Source organism: Ailuropoda melanoleuca, chromosome 17 (genome assembly GCF_002007445.2).
Source record: "Ailuropoda melanoleuca isolate Jingjing chromosome 17, ASM200744v2, whole genome shotgun sequence".
Taxonomy (NCBI): Eukaryota; Metazoa; Chordata; class Mammalia; order Carnivora; family Ursidae; genus Ailuropoda; species Ailuropoda melanoleuca.
This window is the reverse complement of record NC_048234.1, coordinates 21,996,569-22,016,916: the sequence shown is the minus strand read 5'-3', so window position 1 is coordinate 22,016,916 and position 20,348 is coordinate 21,996,569. Positions and strand designations below refer to the sequence as shown.

General features: G+C 45.3%; 1 protein-coding gene across 1 annotated transcript in view; it reads left to right on the top strand.

Moving 5' to 3' along the window:
* Positions 1 to 20,348, top strand: part of SMARCA2 (SWI/SNF related, matrix associated, actin dependent regulator of chromatin, subfamily a, member 2) — a 169,883-nt gene that overhangs the window by 92,231 nt on the left and 57,304 nt on the right. The window contains exons 25-27 of the mRNA XM_034647334.1: positions 2,138 to 2,365; positions 5,879 to 5,956; positions 10,860 to 11,078. Of these exons, the coding sequence (XP_034503225.1) occupies positions 2,138 to 2,365; positions 5,879 to 5,956; positions 10,860 to 11,078 (525 nt within the window). The remainder of the gene's footprint in view (positions 1 to 2,137; positions 2,366 to 5,878; positions 5,957 to 10,859; positions 11,079 to 20,348) is intronic.

The following is a 20,348-nucleotide window of genomic DNA, read 5'->3' as shown; positions in this document are numbered from 1 at the left end:
CTTCAGCCTAGAAACACTAATTTTTGCTACTTTCCAAATAGATGGCTTTATACACACAAAAAACACCACTGGAGCCCCCTCAAAATAAAACAAACCACAACCGAACACCTCGTTGCGGCCAGCTCACGAGGACTCTCGAACTTACTACCCCGTCTGTAGATGACCCGGGCCCTCTGTTTCCTTGCCTATTATATTCTCCTGCCACCTGTATCTTAATATTTTTGTGATTTATCAGCATCTGCTAGGGCGGAGGTCAGCAGACTCAGACCTGGGGGCTGAGTCTGGCCTGCCACCTGCTTTTGTAAGACCTGCGAGCTAAGAATGGTCCCCCCCCCATCTTTAAGTAGAAAAATGTAAAATGGAGAAAAAAGAAGAAGATGATAATCAGCCTTTTGGTGAGAACAGTTGCAAAGTGTTTGCTCTTGGCCCAGACAAGCTAGAGTATTTACTGTTCATAGAAACTTACTCTTGGGCCTGTTACAGAAGCAGTGCACTGACCCCTATGGTAGGACGTCATCCAGAGGTTGACAGCACACAGCTCGCCACCTTGGCCGCTGCTTCCCCATGCTGGTGAGCGTGTGTTGAGAGAGGTGATTGAACCAAAGTCTTGTAATGAAGTTTAGGGTTCCACCCCCCAGCCCCCAGCTTTGGAGTTCACTGAGCCACCTCACTTTCTCCTCTTTGGAAAAATCACCTAATCGGGGTGGGTGCCAACTATGTTCATGGTTCGGCTCTCTGATATCTAACGTTATTCAGACATCGTCTGAGGAGCAATTTTGGCCTCCTTAGTCATTTAATCGTAGAGGTCCCTGCAGCAAAGAGAGGTCTCCTGTGTGGACTTTGGCCTCTTGTCGCCTTATGCCATGTGCATGACCAGGAAACTCATCTGGTCAAGAGGATGGGCTTTACTGCTGTGGAGTATTAGCTTGTGCAAAATCGAGTGTTAGGGATGCAGGATACAGGGGACAGACTTTTGCCCTATAAATGTAAACAGGCCTAATGGGGGAGACCCAGAATCTACTCCTTAGCGTGGACACACGCTCACCACCCCCTGGGCCAGACTGAGTAAAAGTGACAGACCGAGAAGGTTTTACTGAGTAGCGTCAAAATCAGGTAACTTGGTCTTGGGTTTATGAAGATTTTGATTGAAAGATTTCATTAAAACCTTTTTCTTCTTATAAGAGTAATATATGTTTAAAGCAGAAAAGTAAAGTTAAACCATTTGAAAATAAAAGGAGGAAACTTTAATAATGACTGTACTCTTGTTACTTGGAAATGTCAGCACCGTTGGTGTGTTCTTCCGGCCTTTTCCTGGTCTGGGTAAATATGAGCATATAGGATCCTGATATGCCTTCTCATATGTAACCTGTAGTTTGTATTTCTTATAGCTCTGTGTCATTAAATTGCTAATTGATTTGTATGGTACTGTACATAGAGTATGTGGTACATAACATACAGAGACTAATTTTTTTAACCAATCTGTTATTGCTGAATTTTGATTTAATTCTGCTTTAAAAAATTGTAAATCATCTTTAACAGTGAGAGGTACACCCTTATTTGTAAATCTTGGTGCATTTCCCTGATTATTTCCACAGGATAAATTACCAGAAGTAAAATTTTGGGCATCAGGGACCATACCCAGTTTTCACACTTTCGACACACAGTGCCAGATTTCTGCCCCCCCAAAATGTGACCAATTCAGCATTCCACTAGCAATCCTTTTCCTTCCCCAAACTGAAGATTGCATCTTTGCTGGATTTTGATCCCAGGAGATCTGTCACCTGCGCAGTCCCTGTATGTACAGTATATATGTGTAACGCATGTATAATTCATGAATATTTGTAAAATCATCTTAAACACTTCACACCAGCGTCCGTGATTTCTGGCAATGTAAGGTCAGTTGTAGGTAATATCAAACTCATAAATCTGACATCAAACGTATTGGGGTTTTTGTTTGCTGGTTTGTTTTGTTTTTTAGCTAGGGACCGAGCTCATCGGAGCCCAGCTTGCCTATGTTAAAAATGAAAGCAAAATCTTTGATGAGTACGGGTGGGTGAAACAACCCTCCTCACTTCCGTCTCAGGCAGGCGATGTGGGTCCTGGACTAATGGGCTCAGCGTGTCCTTGTCCCTCACAGGATCTGCAAGCACAGGACCGAGCTCACCGCATCGGCCAGCAGAACGAGGTCCGGGTGCTGAGGCTGTGCACGGTGAACAGCGTGGAGGAAAAGATTCTCGCCGCGGCAAAGTACAAGCTGAACGTGGATCAGAAAGTGATCCAGGCCGGCATGTTTGATCAGAAGTCTTCAAGCCACGAGCGGAGGGCGTTCCTGCAGGCCATCCTGGAGCACGAAGAAGAAAATGAGGTATTCAAGAAAGCTGGGTTGATGAAATCAGACCGTGACCTTTTGTCTCGGGTGGGATTAAGAATGACCTCTTTGTTCCTTAAAGAATTTCCTGGCCTGGCATTAATTAAAATGAATAAATTAGCTGCTATCTTCCGTCCCAAGCAGAGAAAGCCTCTGAAAGTTATCTAAACCAGTGTCTTAAAAGCATTTGCTGGAGGGACCACAAGGCTCAGCCAGGGCGTGCTTCTTCCCGCTTTCTCCCCAGAGATGCAACCTGCCCCCGAGCACTTGATCCTGTTGTAAATACTGCCTCCTATAGGGCAGACGCGGAACTGCATCTGGCCCCAGATGAGGCAAGACAGAGCCTGGAGGAGGGGCCCTCCTTGTCTTTTCTCTCTGCCATCCCCCCAGGGCCCTCTGTTGTCTTTTGCCTTTTGATTGAGCACTTCAGTGTGCCTGAAGGACAAGCCCTCACAGCTGTCTTAACCTATTTACTGGTACTGGGAAAGCATGACTTTTACCCCCAGTTCAAATTTTTCTGTAAAAGCCAACTAAAGGGTGAGAAAATGACCGGTTTAAAAAAAACAAAAACAACAACAACAACAAAACCTTTCTTTCCTTGGTAAGATTGTTCAAAGAACGCATTGCCATGTTTCTCTAAGGGGGTTCTATAGGCCGTCACTTGTATTTTTTTTTTTTTTTTTAGATTAGCAATTTTGGTCATTTTTTTTTTTAAGATTTTATTTATTTATTTGAGAGAGAGAGTACGAGCAGGGGTGAGGGACAGAGGGAAAGGGAGAAGCAGACCCCCCACTGAGCAGGGAGCCCAAAGCGGGGCTGGATCCCAGGACCCTGGGATCATGACCTGAGCTGAAGGCAGACGCTTCACTGACTGAGCCACCCAGGCACCTCGCCAGTTTTGGTAATTGTGTACTAAATTTTCAATCCACATGGATTTGAAAGAGATTGAAAGACATAGTTCCGATGTAGTCTAGAAAACTGTGCAAAATACCAGTGCCAGTCCTTATCACAAAATTGCCTTGGGATGGACACATTTGGTTTGATGTCCCCATATTTGTAAACTGAAGAGTGGGTTGACCTTACGGAGCCATATGGAGCACTCTTTCCATTGCATATATTAGATGTAGCTTGACTTTGCCTCCAGTAGGATATATGTTTTTGAAATCTTCTATAAATTATAAGCCAAATTCTTTCAAAAGCCTCACGTACTTTTTTTTTCCTGAAACGAGTCTAAATGTGAAGTAGATCTTGATATTTAAACGAATCCTGAAATGAAGCTTTCCACACACTGAAGAGCACTTTTCTGTGGCGCTTCCTCCTAACTTGTGGGTCTTCTATATTTGATGAGGTTTCATTAAAATAATGAAAAATAGGTCTGCACATACATTCATACCTTGACACACATTTTAAAAATTTTGATCTCGAATAGTTCACCACTTGGATTCTTAACACCGACTACATGATACAGGTTCAGTTCTTGAAATTGAATACTTGGTACTGATTTAGAATCAGGTTTTTGGTGTTTGTTGTTGTTGTTGTTGTTGTTATGCAACTGGAAATTAAAGAAAAAGGGGGGCATGGTGCATGATAATAATGGTCACAAAGCAGGTGTGGGCAGAGCTGATACCCAGCCCAAGGCCTCCCCTGTGTTTTTGCTTAATTTGTTTTGTGGAGGCCTTGTGGAAACAGAACTGGCATGGGTTAGATGGGGTGCAAAGTAGCCTGGAGCTTTCCAGCCCTCCTAGGCTGCAGGGAGATGTCAGTGTCTCCCAGCCTTGGGGGCCACCAAGGTGGGCTGGAGTGGGGTCCCTTGCCAGCTGCTTGTCATTCCCAGCAGCCTTGCCGGGGCTCCACACTCCTTCCAGGCTATGGGTGTGTCAGACATGGTACCATTTTCTGGGTGGCCTGTGTCAGGATATGAAAATATTTGGGGATGCTAGTAGACTGCACAAGGGCTCTGGTACCAAATATTGAGGCCACTGTCTGCACGGTTAATAGGCCAGGAAGGACTAAGGCAGAAAGAGCCCAGGAAGAGATTTTGCCCACCTCGCAGGCATTCCGGTCTGTGGGAAGGTCAGGCCACTGCCGGCAGGCTTCTTGCCAGTTTACAAGAGAATCTTTTCATCCTAGGCACGGGGGAGTCCAAGCCCCCTGTTGTGTAGACATTGAGTGGATAATATGTGGTTCTGGGTATAGAGTGGGCAAAGCAGGGCACCTTTTCACCAAAGGACCCGTTAACCAGATTCTTTGTATGGCGAAGTATCAGCCGCCTGCCAGCTAGTCTTTGTCAGGTGAAATACAATATTGAGACAAATTGACTTTAATCAGTCCAGAGATGAACTAGAATAGAAAGCTTTTTACAAGTAATTATTAGCTTGAGTCATTAAAGTTTCTTTATGGAAATGCATTCATTTCTAACACAGCACATCAGACGTTATCTTGGGAAGCCCCAGCATTATCTCATGTAAGCCGCTCGCTCGTACACTCATACTGTTTCTAGAACAAGGTGCCTCGTTTTGAATGTGTAATTTGGGAAATTGGATGTTTGAAGTTCTGGGTTTTCCTCCTTCCTCCTTCTGCTAATACACTGAAATTCTCCATTCAATTTTTAACGCTTAGCCAGCATATGATAAAAATAATTTTGGAAGGTAAGTTCTTCAGCCTCTGTCCAACTTTGTAAAATGATGTTTTTCTTCAAGTGCGGAAGTCATCACATTTCTAGGAAGCTGGAGAACTTGGTTTCTGAGGAATTTGCAGAGAGAGCACGTGCCTTGGTCTAACACCATATAAAGCGAGAATGTTAGCCCTTGTGTACCTGCTTTCTTTACTTCATTTAATCTTTTTTTAAATTAAGGATAGTTCATGGGGGGTTTGTTTCAGATACATTCTGAGTTGTCCCATCCACAGCTTTAACTATTAGCATAACAATTCCCACTGAAAGACACCAATTAAACCTATCTTAAAGGCTCTATATTTGATGTTTCTATATGATTTTTAAGGTCTTGCTCTGTGCCTGGACACAAATTTTCACCTATTTGTGGTTTTTCTAAGGCTTTGAAAGTAAGCCTTTATATGTGGATTGAGATTAATAGAATTAAAAGGATTTATGTTAGGCACTTTCCCCTGTGCCTTTCCCTACTTAAATCTTAGAACTTCTCTGCAAAGTAAATGTCACACCCATTTTACAGATGAGGTCATTGAGGCAGGGAGTCATTAAGTGTCTTTGTTTTAAAAGTAATGGAATTAAGATGCACCCCCAGAAAGCCCAGGATTTTTCATCACTACCATGTTTCCTTTCTAAACAGATTTTGCCCTGGGAAGATGGTTTGAATAACTTGCAAAATAATGATGGCAAATACCACACCCAGTGACCTTTCTCTTTTCCTTCTGGCTGGAGAAATGGATCCCTGTGGTCTGCAGGGGACAGATCCACTTGACTCCTTCATCCCTCGCCCCACTTGTCCAAGCTCTCCCTTAAAGCTTGTTAAGTCATTGTGTTCTTGACCCCAGGAAGAAGATGAGGTGCCCGACGACGAGACTCTGAACCAAATGATTGCTCGACGAGAAGAGGAATTTGATCTCTTCATGGTAATATCATAGAAACTCATGCACTTTTCTCTGTTAACATGAGCTGTGCGGAGCCTGCGTGCCCTGGCGGGATTGCATTTGTGAAGCCTGTGCCTTTCTTCAGTTCAGAGGCTGCAAACTGGCTGGATTTAGCCTGCAGACATATTTTGTTTGGCCCACGCAGTGTTTTTTTTTAAATTGAAAATTTGTTGCCAACATAAAAAGAATCCTGATTTCTGGCTTCTCTTGAAAAAGGAGAATGGGCAATACCAGGCCCACATCTCTATGTGGAAACAGTTGGCCAGGGCTCAGTAGCAGCTGTACCCTCTGGACAGGCCATGTGGTCCGCAGCTTTGCCACAGATCCCCCCCCCCCGCCCACCACCCCCCTCCCAGCTCATTTCTAATTGCAGGCCCGTGTCATTCAGGAAACCTGCCCAGCTCCTGTAGGTAGTTGCAGCCATTCCCTCGCTGTCTCCTTACCGGATCACAGCAAGTATGCTTCCTGTGGGGTGGATGGACAGCAACCAAACAGGGCCATGCCCCTCCTTAATGGTGAAGAGAGCCTGCTTAAGGGAACAGGAACCTTCCAGAAACACATCAAGGTGTAGCCTTCACTGAAAGATAGAAATCGGTTGGATTTTACTGGTCTGGACAGATAGAAAAGAACCTTGACATTTGAGGATTTAACATCCATGGTTTCAACCTTGATGTTCCATGCTACGTAGGTAGTCACGTGTAATTTGCTGAAATCTGCATTTGATTTGTGTGCGTGGCCTGCCACAAGGTCAGGACGTGTGTAAGCAAGCCCCTTGGCAAGCGAAGGAGGCCCTCAGGAGTGATTTTTTTTTTTTTAAAGATTTTATTTATTTATTTGACAGAGATAGAGACAGCCAGCGAGAGAGGGAACACAAGCAGGGGGAGTGGGAGAGGAAGAAGCAGGCTCATAGCAGAGGAGCCTGATGTGGGGCTCGATCCCCTAACGCCGGGATCAACGCCCTGAGCCGAAGGCAGACGCTTAACCGCTGTGCCACCCAGGCGCCCCAGGAGTGATATTTTACAGCATTCTTAAGGCATGTGTGTAACTACTTATCTCTGCATCCCCGATGCTTGGAAGAGTCTGGCACATAGTACTTGCTTAACAAATATTGATTGAATGAATGGTGGCATTTGGAAAATTTTAGGCCTTGTGAAGATGTCAGTGTAGGAAGTTGCAGGGTTCCCTCCTGTACCATCAACCATGTTGATCTTTCTGACATTTAGTCTGATGTGAGAATGAGTGAATAAATGCGAACTGTAACTCAGGTGGTTGAATGCTGCACAGCCCCCAAATCGGAGGCCCCCCAGTTTGAATGGCCTCGGGTGTCAGACAAGCATTTTGCAGGAGTGAAGTGAGTAGAGGAGTGGGTGGGCAGCGGTGGTAACCTAGAGCTGCGTTGGCTAAGAGGGACAGAACCCCAAGTCCCGTGTAGCCAGGAATTCCAAATTGCCAAGAGAAGCTAGAAATCTAGGTTTTTCACAAGCAATCTCTGGATTTAAGAAGGTTTGTGGCTAAATTCAATTTTTTATTCTCTAATACTGCAGGCCAAACAAAACAGGACCCTGGACCAGATATGACCCGCAGGATCTGCGTTCTCTTTTAGCACAGCCAGTCTGAGAAGGGAGCTCCAGCTCTGTGAAGGCTTTCTGTGTGTGTGTGTGTGTGTGTGTGTGTGTGAGAGAGAGAGAGATCTTGTAATTTTTGTCTAGGTAACAGTGGTTGTGTCTGCACATAACAATTCAAGATGAAAAGACACTTAATTCTTTCAGAGGGAAGTTTTAGGTCGCCATGGGAATAATTCCCAACCTGGGATGTGTTCTTTCCCCCCACCTCCCCACTAGACCACCCTCCCTGGACTGGTCCATTTTGGATCAAAATGATGCAACAGGGTCATACAACAGCATGGCCCCTGTACAGTGTTCCTAAAACCGAAATGTCTTAACTCAAACTGTTGGTCACACCCTCTATAATTGTTCTCTATGGAGGGACATTAGAGGTATACATAGGAAGCAGACATCTTTTCTCTCCTTAAGGAACTTATTAAAATGTAGATTCCTGGGGAACGCGGGGGCAAGAGTCCCTCAGCTTCCCCGGCTGCTCACTGACTGGCAATAATTCAGCACGGCCACAGCCTCTGATACTCTTGAGGCCCAGGAATGGATAAGCTGCCTGTCATTATACAAATTAGATTAGGCCCAGAGATGGAGATTTCCATCAGCAGCCCCGAAGTGAGGGGAAAAGAGTACTTCTCTTTTCTGACTTTTGGGCTGGGTATTTGCAGAAATTGAAAGCCTCAGGGGAGAAAAAAAAATTGAATATCTGGCCGAGGCCCAGCCTTCTTTTAATTTGGGAGTATTTTATCATGCAAAGAATAGGCTTAAAACGAGTGAAGCTGGTGAGGGAGCACTTCTTGGTAGGCATTTTGATTTGGGGCATGTTCTGCTTGTTTCTAAGTGGTTGACTTCTCATTTTTGGATTATACAAATTTGGGGTTTGGTTTGGTGTTTTTTGTTTTTTTTTTTTTAATCTAAGCAGCGGGCTGCCTTTGGCCAATTCACTATGCATTAGCACTTCCACCAGGGGGCGGGAAATCAAATTTGAGTCCTTGCCAGCTACTCTGATGAAAAAGTTCAGTGAGACAGGAGAATGGAATGTGAGCTAGACTTGGATTTCATCTATTTAACCTTTTTATCCCTTATTATTAAAAAAAAAGTTCTCTGTAAAATTCAATATAAGCTTATGATTTGATTTATCATAGACATTGTAGTTAAATAACACACATCAAGGAGACAGTCTCTTTAAAATAAAACCTTTCTTTTGAATATTTTTCTTGTTTCCTTCTAAAAATGGGACTTCAGCAACAGTGATCGTTCATGCTGATTGCCTATGAATTTGACCTAAAAAGATCTTTGACACATCGAGGTACAAATATGAAACATTTTGATAACATACAAGTGTGAAACTTTAAACCGCTATGTTCCCTACAAAGGCAAGAAGTACTTCTTAAAAAGAACTGTACTTGTTAGCAAAACATTTATTATCAGGTCTTAAGACAAAGATATTCATGTCGTACCTGAATAGTAAATTAGACTTACTTGAATATCACCTTCAGATTTCATTCTGGTCTTCTCCAAGTAGAAATCTCTGGGGATAGATGCAACCATCAGAACTTGAAGCTTATTTTTTAAAAAAGTTCATCAACCCTTTCTAAAAGGGAAAAAAAAAAGCAAGTCCAATTTACTTTTTCTCTTAGATTTTATATCAATTTACTTTTTATTTTTTTATATCCATTTTTAATTTTTACGTCAGGAAAGATTCACGTTCCCAATTGTGGAAATATGCATGGCATAAGTCATTTTAACAGTCCTTGCTACAGGTAATGGTGGTGGTCAAACCAAAAACCGAAGTGTCATCTCAGCGGAATACGTTAACCAAAAGATGGGGTTTTTTCTCATTAGCGTCTAAAGAACTGTTAGGAGGTCACTTCGAGAAGCCCCTCTCTAGACTGCATTATCAGCCAGGCATTCTCGGTGCTAACAACGCAAGCTTGGTGGATCCCATTTCTGATACCAGAGCATTAGGAGTCAGGATTAAGAAGAGCCTCTCCAGCTAACTATAGCACATGACGGAACGGGACGGCCACATTTATCGACCAATGGGGCTCCCCTGTGCTGCAGGCCTGCCCCATCTCGGGAACAGAATGATTTCCAAAAAAGTGTAAGCGCAGTTTGAGGGACTTTGAACTTGAATTTTTTATGTGGATCCTAGAAGTCAAGGTTGGATTTGAATAGAAATTCCATTTACATTTGGTTGCCGGTTTTAGTTCTTACGAAAAAGTTATGTTGAATCCCTGTGTCAGTACGGTAGAACCGAAGGAAGAAAGGGCAAAGGTAAATCATTTAATGGTTAATGGTCTATTTGATTGTAGCAATAGTACATCTAACTAGCGATATATATATATATATATATTTATTTATTTATATAACTAACTTACGCAGCAATCTGGTGGAGGTTTTATTTGCTCTTTGAAGCTAGCAGATTGTTTAATTACAGGTTAAAGCCAAGTGTGTGGCACTTAAGTCACTTAAAAGTGCACTGGATTTTTAAAAAGAAAGCAAGAGGCGGGGGCACAGGCATTTTGAGGTCTATGAAAATATACGAATATACTTATAACCTGATCAGATGAGACGGCGTCTCAGCTTCTGCTCTAGCGTAACAGTATTTTCATAAGAGCTAAATTTTTTGAAAGCTGAAGAGTTGAAGGACATTCCTCTCACGGAGCCCACGGTGCACCGAAAATTCAGTACCTTTGTGGCCGAATGGCTGATCGAGCCATTAATGTGCCCACGTGTCCGAGTCCGAGGGTGGCCGCTCCACAGCGACACTTGGGTTGCTGACTTTGTTTCCTGGTTGTTTAATTAAAAGCATGAGCCCTATCAAGTAAAAGGAAGTTTTCTTAATGAAGTTTCTCTTTTATATGCTTAAAGAGCACTTTTATGCCAGGGAAGCAGTGCATTCTATCTCCAGGGCTCATATTTTTTAAATACATCCCCCAGTTGGACTTTCCTCTCTAGACTTAAAGGGGGAGGTTTGCACACACGCAGACCAAGTGCAGGAATTTTTAAAGAGTGTGTTTTAAATGCCTGAATTTCAGAGATGGGGTACAGATGGAGGGAGGGGATTTTACCTTACAGAATCTCTGCGGGGACAGTGTGCTTGAGGAATGAGCTAGAACACGCCAGCCCAGATGGAGAGACTTTATGGGAAAAGCAGAAAGGGACCCTGAAACCCTAGCAGGTGATTCGTGAAAAGTTTTGTGTGCTGTGAAGTCGATCCTGTACCCAGTCCCCTTTCCCACTGGTGAAACTCTTGTTCATGCCTCCAGCGTATGGACATGGACCGGCGGAGGGAGGATGCCCGGAACCCGAAGCGTAAGCCCCGCTTAATGGAGGAAGACGAGCTGCCCTCCTGGATTATTAAGGATGACGCCGAAGTAGAACGGCTCACGTGTGAAGAGGAGGAGGAGAAAATATTTGGCAGGGGGTCTCGCCAGCGCCGGGACGTGGACTACAGCGACGCCCTCACGGAGAAGCAGTGGCTGAGGGTAGGTGTGGCTTTCTTACCTGTCCTTGCCAGGTCGGGGCTCCTGTTGTTGGCTGGAGCAATCGGGAGCCCAGGGACAAGTGGCCAGTGAAAGCAGAGGGGCTCTTGAGCACAGGGAAGGTCATTTTGCTGTTGCGGTGGACTCTTGGTGTTCCAAGGCAGGGCCTTGAAATACAGTGAAGAGTGTTGTGCCAGAGCGGAACTGGCCACTGGAAGCAATGAGGCCTGCTGAGGTTTTATGACCGATTGCCTGGTCATGCCTCACTGTCGGAGCTAGGATCAAAATGTGGAAGAGGGCCTGAGAGGCCTTTTTAATTGTTCCCCCTCCATTTCCTGGTCTGGAATCGGAGTTTTGCTTTTCCAAGGCCTGCAGAGAGAGTTCAGAGACAGTGGTGTGTTCTAACGGCATTGTTGTTCCCTAGACCCGGAGAAATTAGAGCTGGAAGGTGTCTTTGTATTCTCTTGGTTTTACAGATAAGGCAGTTGTGGCCCAGAGACGTTCAGTGACTATGCAGGATAGCACAGCTGGCTAGAAATAAGAATTCGTGAGTGCTGTAACATTGGCGTGCCCAATTTTGGCTGATTTGGTGTGTCCATGGCAAGCACAGACTGGGGTCACTGGCATTTGGAAATGTTGTTCTGTAGTTGGGGGTTCCCCCCCAACTTTGGAAAATGTTGATTTCTCATTTTGACCAGGGAATGAAATCTCAGAAAGTTGCCTGGGGAGCAGAGAAATATCCTGACGGCCCTGGGAGTGACATGCGTGAATGCCACGGCCGGTGGGAATCTTGCATTTGAAGGTTTCGCCCCACTTTCCGTCACTGGGAGCAGACTTAGTACCTGTGTTGACAGCAACCTGGGACCCTCGTTCCAGGCAGGACCTGTAAATGTGCGCTGGAAATAGTCAGCTCCGTGGGGTTGAAAACCAAATAAAATAGAAGCTATTGTTGTGAGCTGTTCATTTTGTCGAAAGGGAATGCCATTTCCAGGCTTCGAGAAACATGGCTTTAGGAGCCAGGACGTAAGTCGGTAGGTGGGTAGAAAGGCAATGGGAAGTATTTGGAGACTGGTGATCAAAGGCAGACAGGTCTCAGCACCACTTGAGATGTGATTTACTCACGATGCTGTATGATGAGAGAGACGTGACCTGAATTTTGAGAAGACTGAAAAAAGAAAGAGATGAAGAAAGCATTGCTCATATTTGTGGCTGAACAATGGCGTGCGGAATCTGACTTCCTGTGTGTGACTGTCCTACTGTCATATCCAAGTAGCCCTGTGGCCCCAGAGCCTGGCTTCATGGATTTCTTTTGTTTCCCTACTGTGAGGTTGTAGCTGTGTAATTAAGATTCATTCTAAAATGTGAAGAGTTTTGTGTTTGTTTAGTAATCATTTCTGAGCTCTGGAAAATTCTCCTCCCTTTCTCTTTTATTTAAGCAATAAACCGAGTACCTGGAGTCCTATTACAGCAGGCCGCCACGGAAAGTCAGTCTTTATACGTAGATCTCCAGATGTTACAAGGAAAAGTACCTTGTCTTTTAGGCAAGAATGTAGCCGAACTCACCATTTTTGAAACAATCCTTGGGAAATGCTCTGAAGAAAAATAACAAGGATCTTAGAAAGTTTTCAAGTGTAGAATACCTCATTTGTTCTCTTTTTCCTTCAGTGTCTGTCACTAAGGAATAGCACGGTGCCTACCACATAGTCGGGACCCAAGGAATGTTCGTGAAGTGAAATTGTAACTTTTAAGGGGAAAGTGGACATCGACTCATTTACCATAATGTTAGGATAGCATTCCTCTTTCTAGGGATCCAGTAGACTCTCTTTGACCTCTAACATACACATCTAAAAACGGAAAACTAGTTTGTTTTCCAAAACGACGCTGTGAAATTCACATTTGTAATATAATGTTCACGCTGAGGTGTCTCATGAGATATGAAGTCACCCAGGAAGGACAGACGTGTTCTCAGCACAGCTCTGTTGTAATACCTCTTTTTGGGATCCGTTCTTTTGAAAATTGTCTGTCCGTATTCGGTAGGAGCTCATAACTTGCTGTCAGCCGGGACTCGCAGTCAAGGCAGGGCGCCCCACGGCCTAAGCAATCCAGATGGATGCTTACTGTCCTGTTTTCTCGTTCACCAGCAGCCATCCTGTTGAATATCAGCCTAGCAAGCTTTGTTGATAATCACATTATATTTAAGGGGTTTTCACAAGCCTGGACACGAGGAGACGTTCCCTATGGGCTTGTGATTGCGTGCATTGAATGGGCCCGGCCATCCCAGCCTTGAAAGGGAATATGGCAAAAACTGTCGTGTAAGAAATGCTGAGACAGGGCTAAAGGAATTCTTCTTTCTCCTGGCAATGTTGTACAACGCCTGCTTGGCAGAGGCCTCGAGACACATAGAATCCCGGTGCCAGAAGGCAGCTGAGCGGAGCGGCTTCCCGTGCCGCACTGACACCACCGTCTCCGAGGCCCCCGCGCCAAGAGGCTGGCCAGCCCTCAAGGAAATGCTCTGCCTTCTTGTCTGCCTAGTGTCTCCAGGTTGTGGTCAGCCCGGGTGTTAGTTCTTCCCCGCCTTGAGCGGAATCCTCTTTCTCTGTTGCTGTTCCTCCCCGGCCTTGATTCCACTTTCTGGGGTGAACAGAACCCTGTTCTGGATCAAACGCAAGGACTCGGGTTCCATCTGGAATGCACTTCCCCACCCTCCTCCTTCTGCTGAACCTTTCTCATCCTTTAAGGCTCAGCTCCATTGCCGCCACATCTGTGGCACCTTCACGAATAAAGAGTAATTGAACTTTCTCTGAGCCCTCACATGCCCGTGCTCGTTCTTCGGTCCCAGCTCAAAATCCACGTTCCTAGCGTTGTTGGTAGTTGCGCACACACCCGCTTTCCTCTTGGTGGGTAAGGGGATCTTGTAAGAACTCAGGAATCCCGTGTGCAAATAGTAAGCGCCCATTGATTGCCACATTGAATTAGCACCACCATTGAATTAGCCTACAGTAACGTTCATGGTTGCAACGGCTGGACCTGCACATGCCCTACTCGTGGGCCTATCAGAAAAAACGAGTAGAATTTTCTTCCTCACAGAGAAGCCAAAGGTGGGTGTTTCTGGCTGGTGATGACAGCTGCTCTCCATCCATGTGGCCATTCAGAGGCCAGGCTGACACAGCCTCTGCCAACTCCTTCGTCTGCATCCCAGCGAGCTGGAAGTGGGGGGCAGCACAGAGTGGCGGGTGTGGGGTTCGGATGGGCCAGGCCTGCCATGGTTCCGTATCACTTCTGCTCACGTTCCATGGGCTGGAGCTCAGTCATGAGGCCACACTGGCTGTAAGGGAGCCCAGGAAGTGCGGTCTGGCCGTCAGCCCAGGAAAATAAGATTCTGGTGACTAGCTAGCTGTCTCCACCTCAGAACACTTAGGTTAAATTTAAGTGCTATGGCCACTTTCTTTGAACATTGTATTATGGTTTTATCACAAACAGGTTTTACTTTATAATCATATGCTAAAAATTCCCACAGTGACCTTTAGACAATCTGTTTAGTTGGAAGATTTAAAAATTTTTCTGTAATCGTAATGTTGTTTTAAATGAGAAGGATCACAATTTCAAACACAGCTCAATTAAAAAAAAAAAAAGTTTTTTTTTTTCTGAAATCCCTGTTTTCCATTGAGGGAAACTTGTCTTTTTGGGGTGGTCAGGTCAGCACTCATGTATCCCACAGGCTGTCTGTCTCCTCTCCTAGGGGCTGCTGTCCCATCTTCTTTCCCAAGTGGCATCTGGTTCATGGTAGAAGCCGGTGTTTCGTCGTGGCCTTGGGGGCTGGTGCCTTGGTTCTGCCACTATGTCTCTGCTGGGCTCAGCACAGGGCTACCGGTCTGTCCCATCCCTGGAGGTCTCCACGTGCTTCCGGTCCCATCTTATTCCCTGGGAGATTTCCATGATTTGTGCTGTTGAAGTCTGGGGTTCCAGCTCCACCTCCAGCTGGCAGCTTTCCTGCAGCCTAAAGTCTCATGAGGACCCCCAGCCCCTCTGGTGCGATCATCGCCCTCCCAGCTCTTTTGTGCCCTGCTTGAGACTCTGCAAAGTCTTGGTCGCTTTCTTCACACTGTGCTAGAACACGCAAGAGAGTCTAGCCCCGTTTCTCAACAATGGCAGTCACCACCAGGGGGTTGTCAAGACTGAGGTTTCTAGAATCTGATAGCTGGGTGGGTGAGGGAGGTTTGTTTTTGCTTTGTCTTGTTTTTGTAAAGATTTTATTTATTTATTAGAGAGAGAACAGACACTGGGGGGAGGGGCAGAGGGAAAGGAGGAGAAGCAGACTCCCCCCTGAGCAGGGAGCCCGACGGGGTGCTCCCATCCCAGGACCGATCATGACCTGAGCCCAAGGCAGCCTTTTAATGCCCTGAGCCACCCAGGCGCCCCAGTGAGGGAGCTTTTTAGCACAAACAAGACAAAACTGTCTAGCTTTTGCACATTGTATCTGGACACATCGTGAGGGACCCTCCCAGAGCCTGAGAAGGAGCATGTTAGGCGAGAGTCCTGAAGTTTGCACTTCCAAGAAAATCTACCTCTGGGCACTTTTAGGGTCTCATTCCTCTCGCTCCTTGCACCCAACCCCCGAATGCACCCACCCCCGAACACAGGCAAGTATTCCATTTCCACCCCAACCTAATGGCACTAACTACCCAAAGTTGTCACAGACCCCACAAGTTACAGGGCTCAGGTCCCAACAAGACGGTGCTTCTTTCACCCACCAGCCGCACTCTGGGGGTCCCCAGGCCGCCTGCACCTCTGACTGACTGCTGACTGGCTATAAATTCAGGGGTTCTCATGGCCCCCTCAGGTTCAGTAATTTGCTGTGATGATTAAGGGAAGTCAGAAAAGCACCACTTGTGGTTACAGTTTTATGACGGAGCACGCAAGTCAGGAGGACCAGCAAATGAAGAGATGCACAGGGTGAGGTCTGAGAAGCAGACAGAGATCCCCTCCTTGCCCTCTCCTCCTCGAATCACCCTCCCGACACATCCGTGCGTTTCACCAACCAGGGAGCTCTGCTGAGCTTCAGTGTCCAGAGTTTTTATCCAGGGCTCATTACTGTATAGGCACGAATGATTAAAATCATCTGCTGGAAAAAAATAAAATAAATAAAATAAAATGTAAAATAAAGTAAAATCAAATCAAATCATCAGCTGGGTGATGAGATGCCCCCTCCAGTCCCCCACTCCTCCCAGCTCTGCCTGGCTCCACAGCCCAACCATCTAATCAAGTGGTTGGTCCTTTTGGTGACAGCCCCCATCCTGAAGCCCTCCAGGGGCCCTCCCTGGTCACCTCATTAGCATAACAAAGACACCACCACCACTCAGGAAATTCCAAGGGCTTTAGAAGCTCAGTGCCAGCAACCCAGGACAAAGACCAGACAAATTCTTGATTATACAACAGGTGGCAATATCCTCAGGCCTGACCTCTTACCTCTCTTCCTCTTTACTCCTGCCACGAAAGAAGGCTCGCTCTGCCCCACCTTCCTGTCCCGTGTATATATAGCAACTTCCTGTACACACGTGACCCGGCCATAGGGTTCAACCCTATGGCTTCCAGCAGTTCAGAGGATCCCTGTCCCCCAGGCATCTCTGTCATTTGCAAAGAGTCTTTGGAATTGAGGAAACTCCTCTCCCTCCACAAATCCCGATTTAGACTGCTGTCTGATGGTGGGCTTACAAATCCCTTTTTGGAAGGCACTGGTATCATTTGGCTTTTTTCATTTTGCATACCAACTTTCTCCTAATCCTTCTGAAGGCAGTGGCTGGCTCCCCTGAACAGGGGACGGCCCCTTTAGAAAGCGCAAAAGAGAATATGAATGTGGTTTTAAAAATACAATATCCATCAGCATTTCAGAGCTTTTCCCATGGTGAACCCAAGGTGGTAACAGTGCTACCCCACGTACTGTGTGTGTGTGCGCGCACACGTGCATACACAATAATTGGCTCGTGTTGGTAATTTCTTGGAAAAATATCTTTGTGTCTTTATGTGTGAGACCAAGCGTTCCATCAGCCTAAATTGGCAGCTGTCTGATGAGCCCAGGGGGATGGGTTTTTCGGTTTAGCCCCAGCTATGTGTGCCCTGCGATGTCTCCCGTATTTAATCATTATCGGGGGCAGGGGCTCCCTAAAATCAGGGGGATTGCAATGCTAAAAGCTGGGCTGAGGGTGAATTCTGGAGTACCTGCTTTTTCTCTTCTTCCGGTTCCTTCGGTCCATCTGCCAACTTCAGAATCCTTCCCTCCCTTACAACATTTAGTGACACCCCAGAATGTATTTAATTGCCAAGTGAGTGATTTGTATCCTACAGCACTGGAAGATAATTGGAATGCAAACTAAATTATGTGCTCCATATAATATTTAATTGCCAGCCAGATAGAAGGAACAAACTTTGAAGAGTACGCCTTTGTGTCACGATGGATCTGATGTCTCGAAACTGTAATTTGGAAAGCTCCTTCTTATTGGATGGTGTCTCTCTGTGGTCCTGCATGTATGAGGAAGAGGATGCTTTTTTTAGGTATCCTGTGGAAGCTCCTGGTGATGCGGGACGTTCTCTTTGTTTTTGCAGTTGGGCCCCAAACCAAGTTACAGAAGTGATGGCGGTAAGACTCGCGTCCTTGCATCTTCAATCTAGGGATAGATGCCGCTGGTTTGAGAAGGTTTAGGATTTCGAGAGGGACCTCGAGAAGGAGCAGCCCAGAGAATACCCTCTTTTTCCTCAACCAGACTGTCACCAAGTAAGAGCCCAGGCTCCCCATGATTTCCCTGCCTGAGTGGTGACCTCCTGGTCCTGTCTCCTGACCACTCAAAGGATTTTGGGGGTTTCTCCTTTCTGCAGCTCAAAGTAGAGGACACAGTAAGAGAGTCTTAAACCATGCAGCAGTAGGGGTAATCAGTAAGTAAAATGCGACACTTCTCAAGGGAATTTATCTGGGGGTGTCTTAAAAAGCTACGTACCACCAGGGTGCAAATAACAGGACAAGATCCCCTCGTTGGCTTTCCATCACCAGCAGCCTGCCCCAGAACCTACACGGTAAAGAGGCAGAGACAGCCATGGAGAGGTAGTCACAAAGAACTGGGGAAAGTACCAAGAAAGTTTAAAGACATTGGTATCTCACACAAAGTATGTGAAATTCTGTTGAAATACACAATGAGAAATAGCAAACTATCTTGTCACCCATCTGAAGAGGATTTTTCTCTCTAGAAATCTTTGGAACAGGACAGTGTCTCCTGTGTTTGGGCTGGATTCAGTACGATCCAGCCGGAAATCCGAGACAGGGGCTTGAAGCTCCTCGCTGTAATCCCAGCTGAGAGCATCTGTGATTCTGTGAAATGTCCTTTTCTCCTAAAATATCTCACACTGACAAGATTTTTTGTGTGTTTGTTTTTGTCTTTTGGGATTCTTTATCAAAAGTATAATGTGCAGAATGCCTTTAATATTTTGTTGCTTTTCTTTTGTCATTTTAAATAATCTTTCTTTGCTTTTTGCTATTAGACATAAACATTGATTTTTTTTTTTCTTTTATCAAATGGCATTTTTAGCTTTTAAAATTGGGTCATCAGATCTACTGGGGCAAAATTTCTAGCAAGCTGCATTTCCGTTTTTATACACAAGGGAGAGCTAAGGACCTAGAAAATAGATTTGGGTTTTGCCAAATTCTGAGTTCTTCAATACTTTAGGAAGGAAGTACTGAACTGATGAGTGGCAAGAGTTTGAGTTGTTTTGGGAAATATTTGACAGTAGTAAATGAATTTTGGTAACTTTTCTGTGATTTTTATTTTATTCTTAAATCCACGGGCTAGATTGTTTTCATAGCGAGTGGACCTTAATATGTTCCCTTTTGTCAGAATTCAGTAGTGTAAGTTCAGTAGAAGAAATAGTCCTCTGAGGGCCAACTAAAATAGATATTAAAGGTTGAGAAGCAGGAGAGACTTGTTTTGCTCAATTTTTAAAACTGTGATGCATGGAATTTCTGGTTTCAAGTTCTATCCTTTGAAATAGGGATTCAGCCCTGAAATGTAACTCAGGCATGGAAAGTAACCATGGGATATTGGATCGGGCTTACCGATATTTATAAGCCCCAGTAAGTTTGCCTTATCTTTATGTGGAGCCAACTCCTGCAGAGAAATTGATGGCTTTAGAAATATGTCTGCTTTTCTGAATCAAGATTTGGTTTCTGTCCCGTACTTTTTTTTTTTCTTTAATCGGTAAAGCCGCAGGAAGAAAATCTTTTTAAAAGAATTTTTGTTTATCCTTGACAGGTGAAAAAGTATATATATTTAAGGTGTATGATGTGACATTTTGATACAGGTACACATTTCGAAATAATGTCCTTTATAGTGGAGGGAGGGGCACGGGGAGGGGAGCGGCGTGGGTTGGGAAGTTAGAGACAGGGCAGGATGACTTCGCCATCACTGTGTCCATACCAGGGTGGGTGTCAGAGCTACGACTTTGGTGACTGTGTACCTGGGTAGCTTAGGGTCATGATCAAAAATGTAAGCCTTGGAATCTGATGAACTGGGGGTTCAAATCCCAGCTCTAATTATAATTAGCATGTGACCCTGGGTGCCAGGTATAACCTCCTGTAGCTTTTGCTATAAAATGGGGGGAAATAATAGCATGTACTTGGTAGAGTTTTCTGAGGTTTAAATGTGTAACATTTAACCTGGCTAATCGAGGAAGGATTCCAAAAACAAACAGGCTATTACAAAAAAAAAAAAAGGATTCAATTATGTCAGAGTTCAGAGTAAACGTGAGAAGTAATAGTAAGGGGGGAAAAATATTTCCATTGTGTGTCTTGAATACAGGGTTTGGGGCGACAGGAGAAAGGGAAACAGGGTGGATAAAGAGGCGCCTATCCCCACTAATAACGGAATTAAGGAGGAGGAAGATGTTTGCTTGCTGAGTATGTGGTGGGACAGGCCTGTTCTCCTCAAGCTTATTCTCAAGCCCACCAACGTGTACGCACTCAGCTCTCCGCTCTCTGTCCTACAGTTTTCTACTTAATCTTCCACGTCTGCAGGAAGAGCTCGGGCCAGCTGTGGGGAACCGGGCCCATGTGTCCTGGCCCTGCCACTAGCTGAGGGTGGGATCCTGGGCCTCCCGGGTTGAGTTAGTTGTACTCCCTTTGACTTGCAGGGTCCCTTCCACACCCTCCAAAACCACGTGAAGCCACTTTGACTTTGACTTTGTACTCGGGTTGTAAGAATGATCACCCTCCGCTTTCCTGTTAGTGGGTCC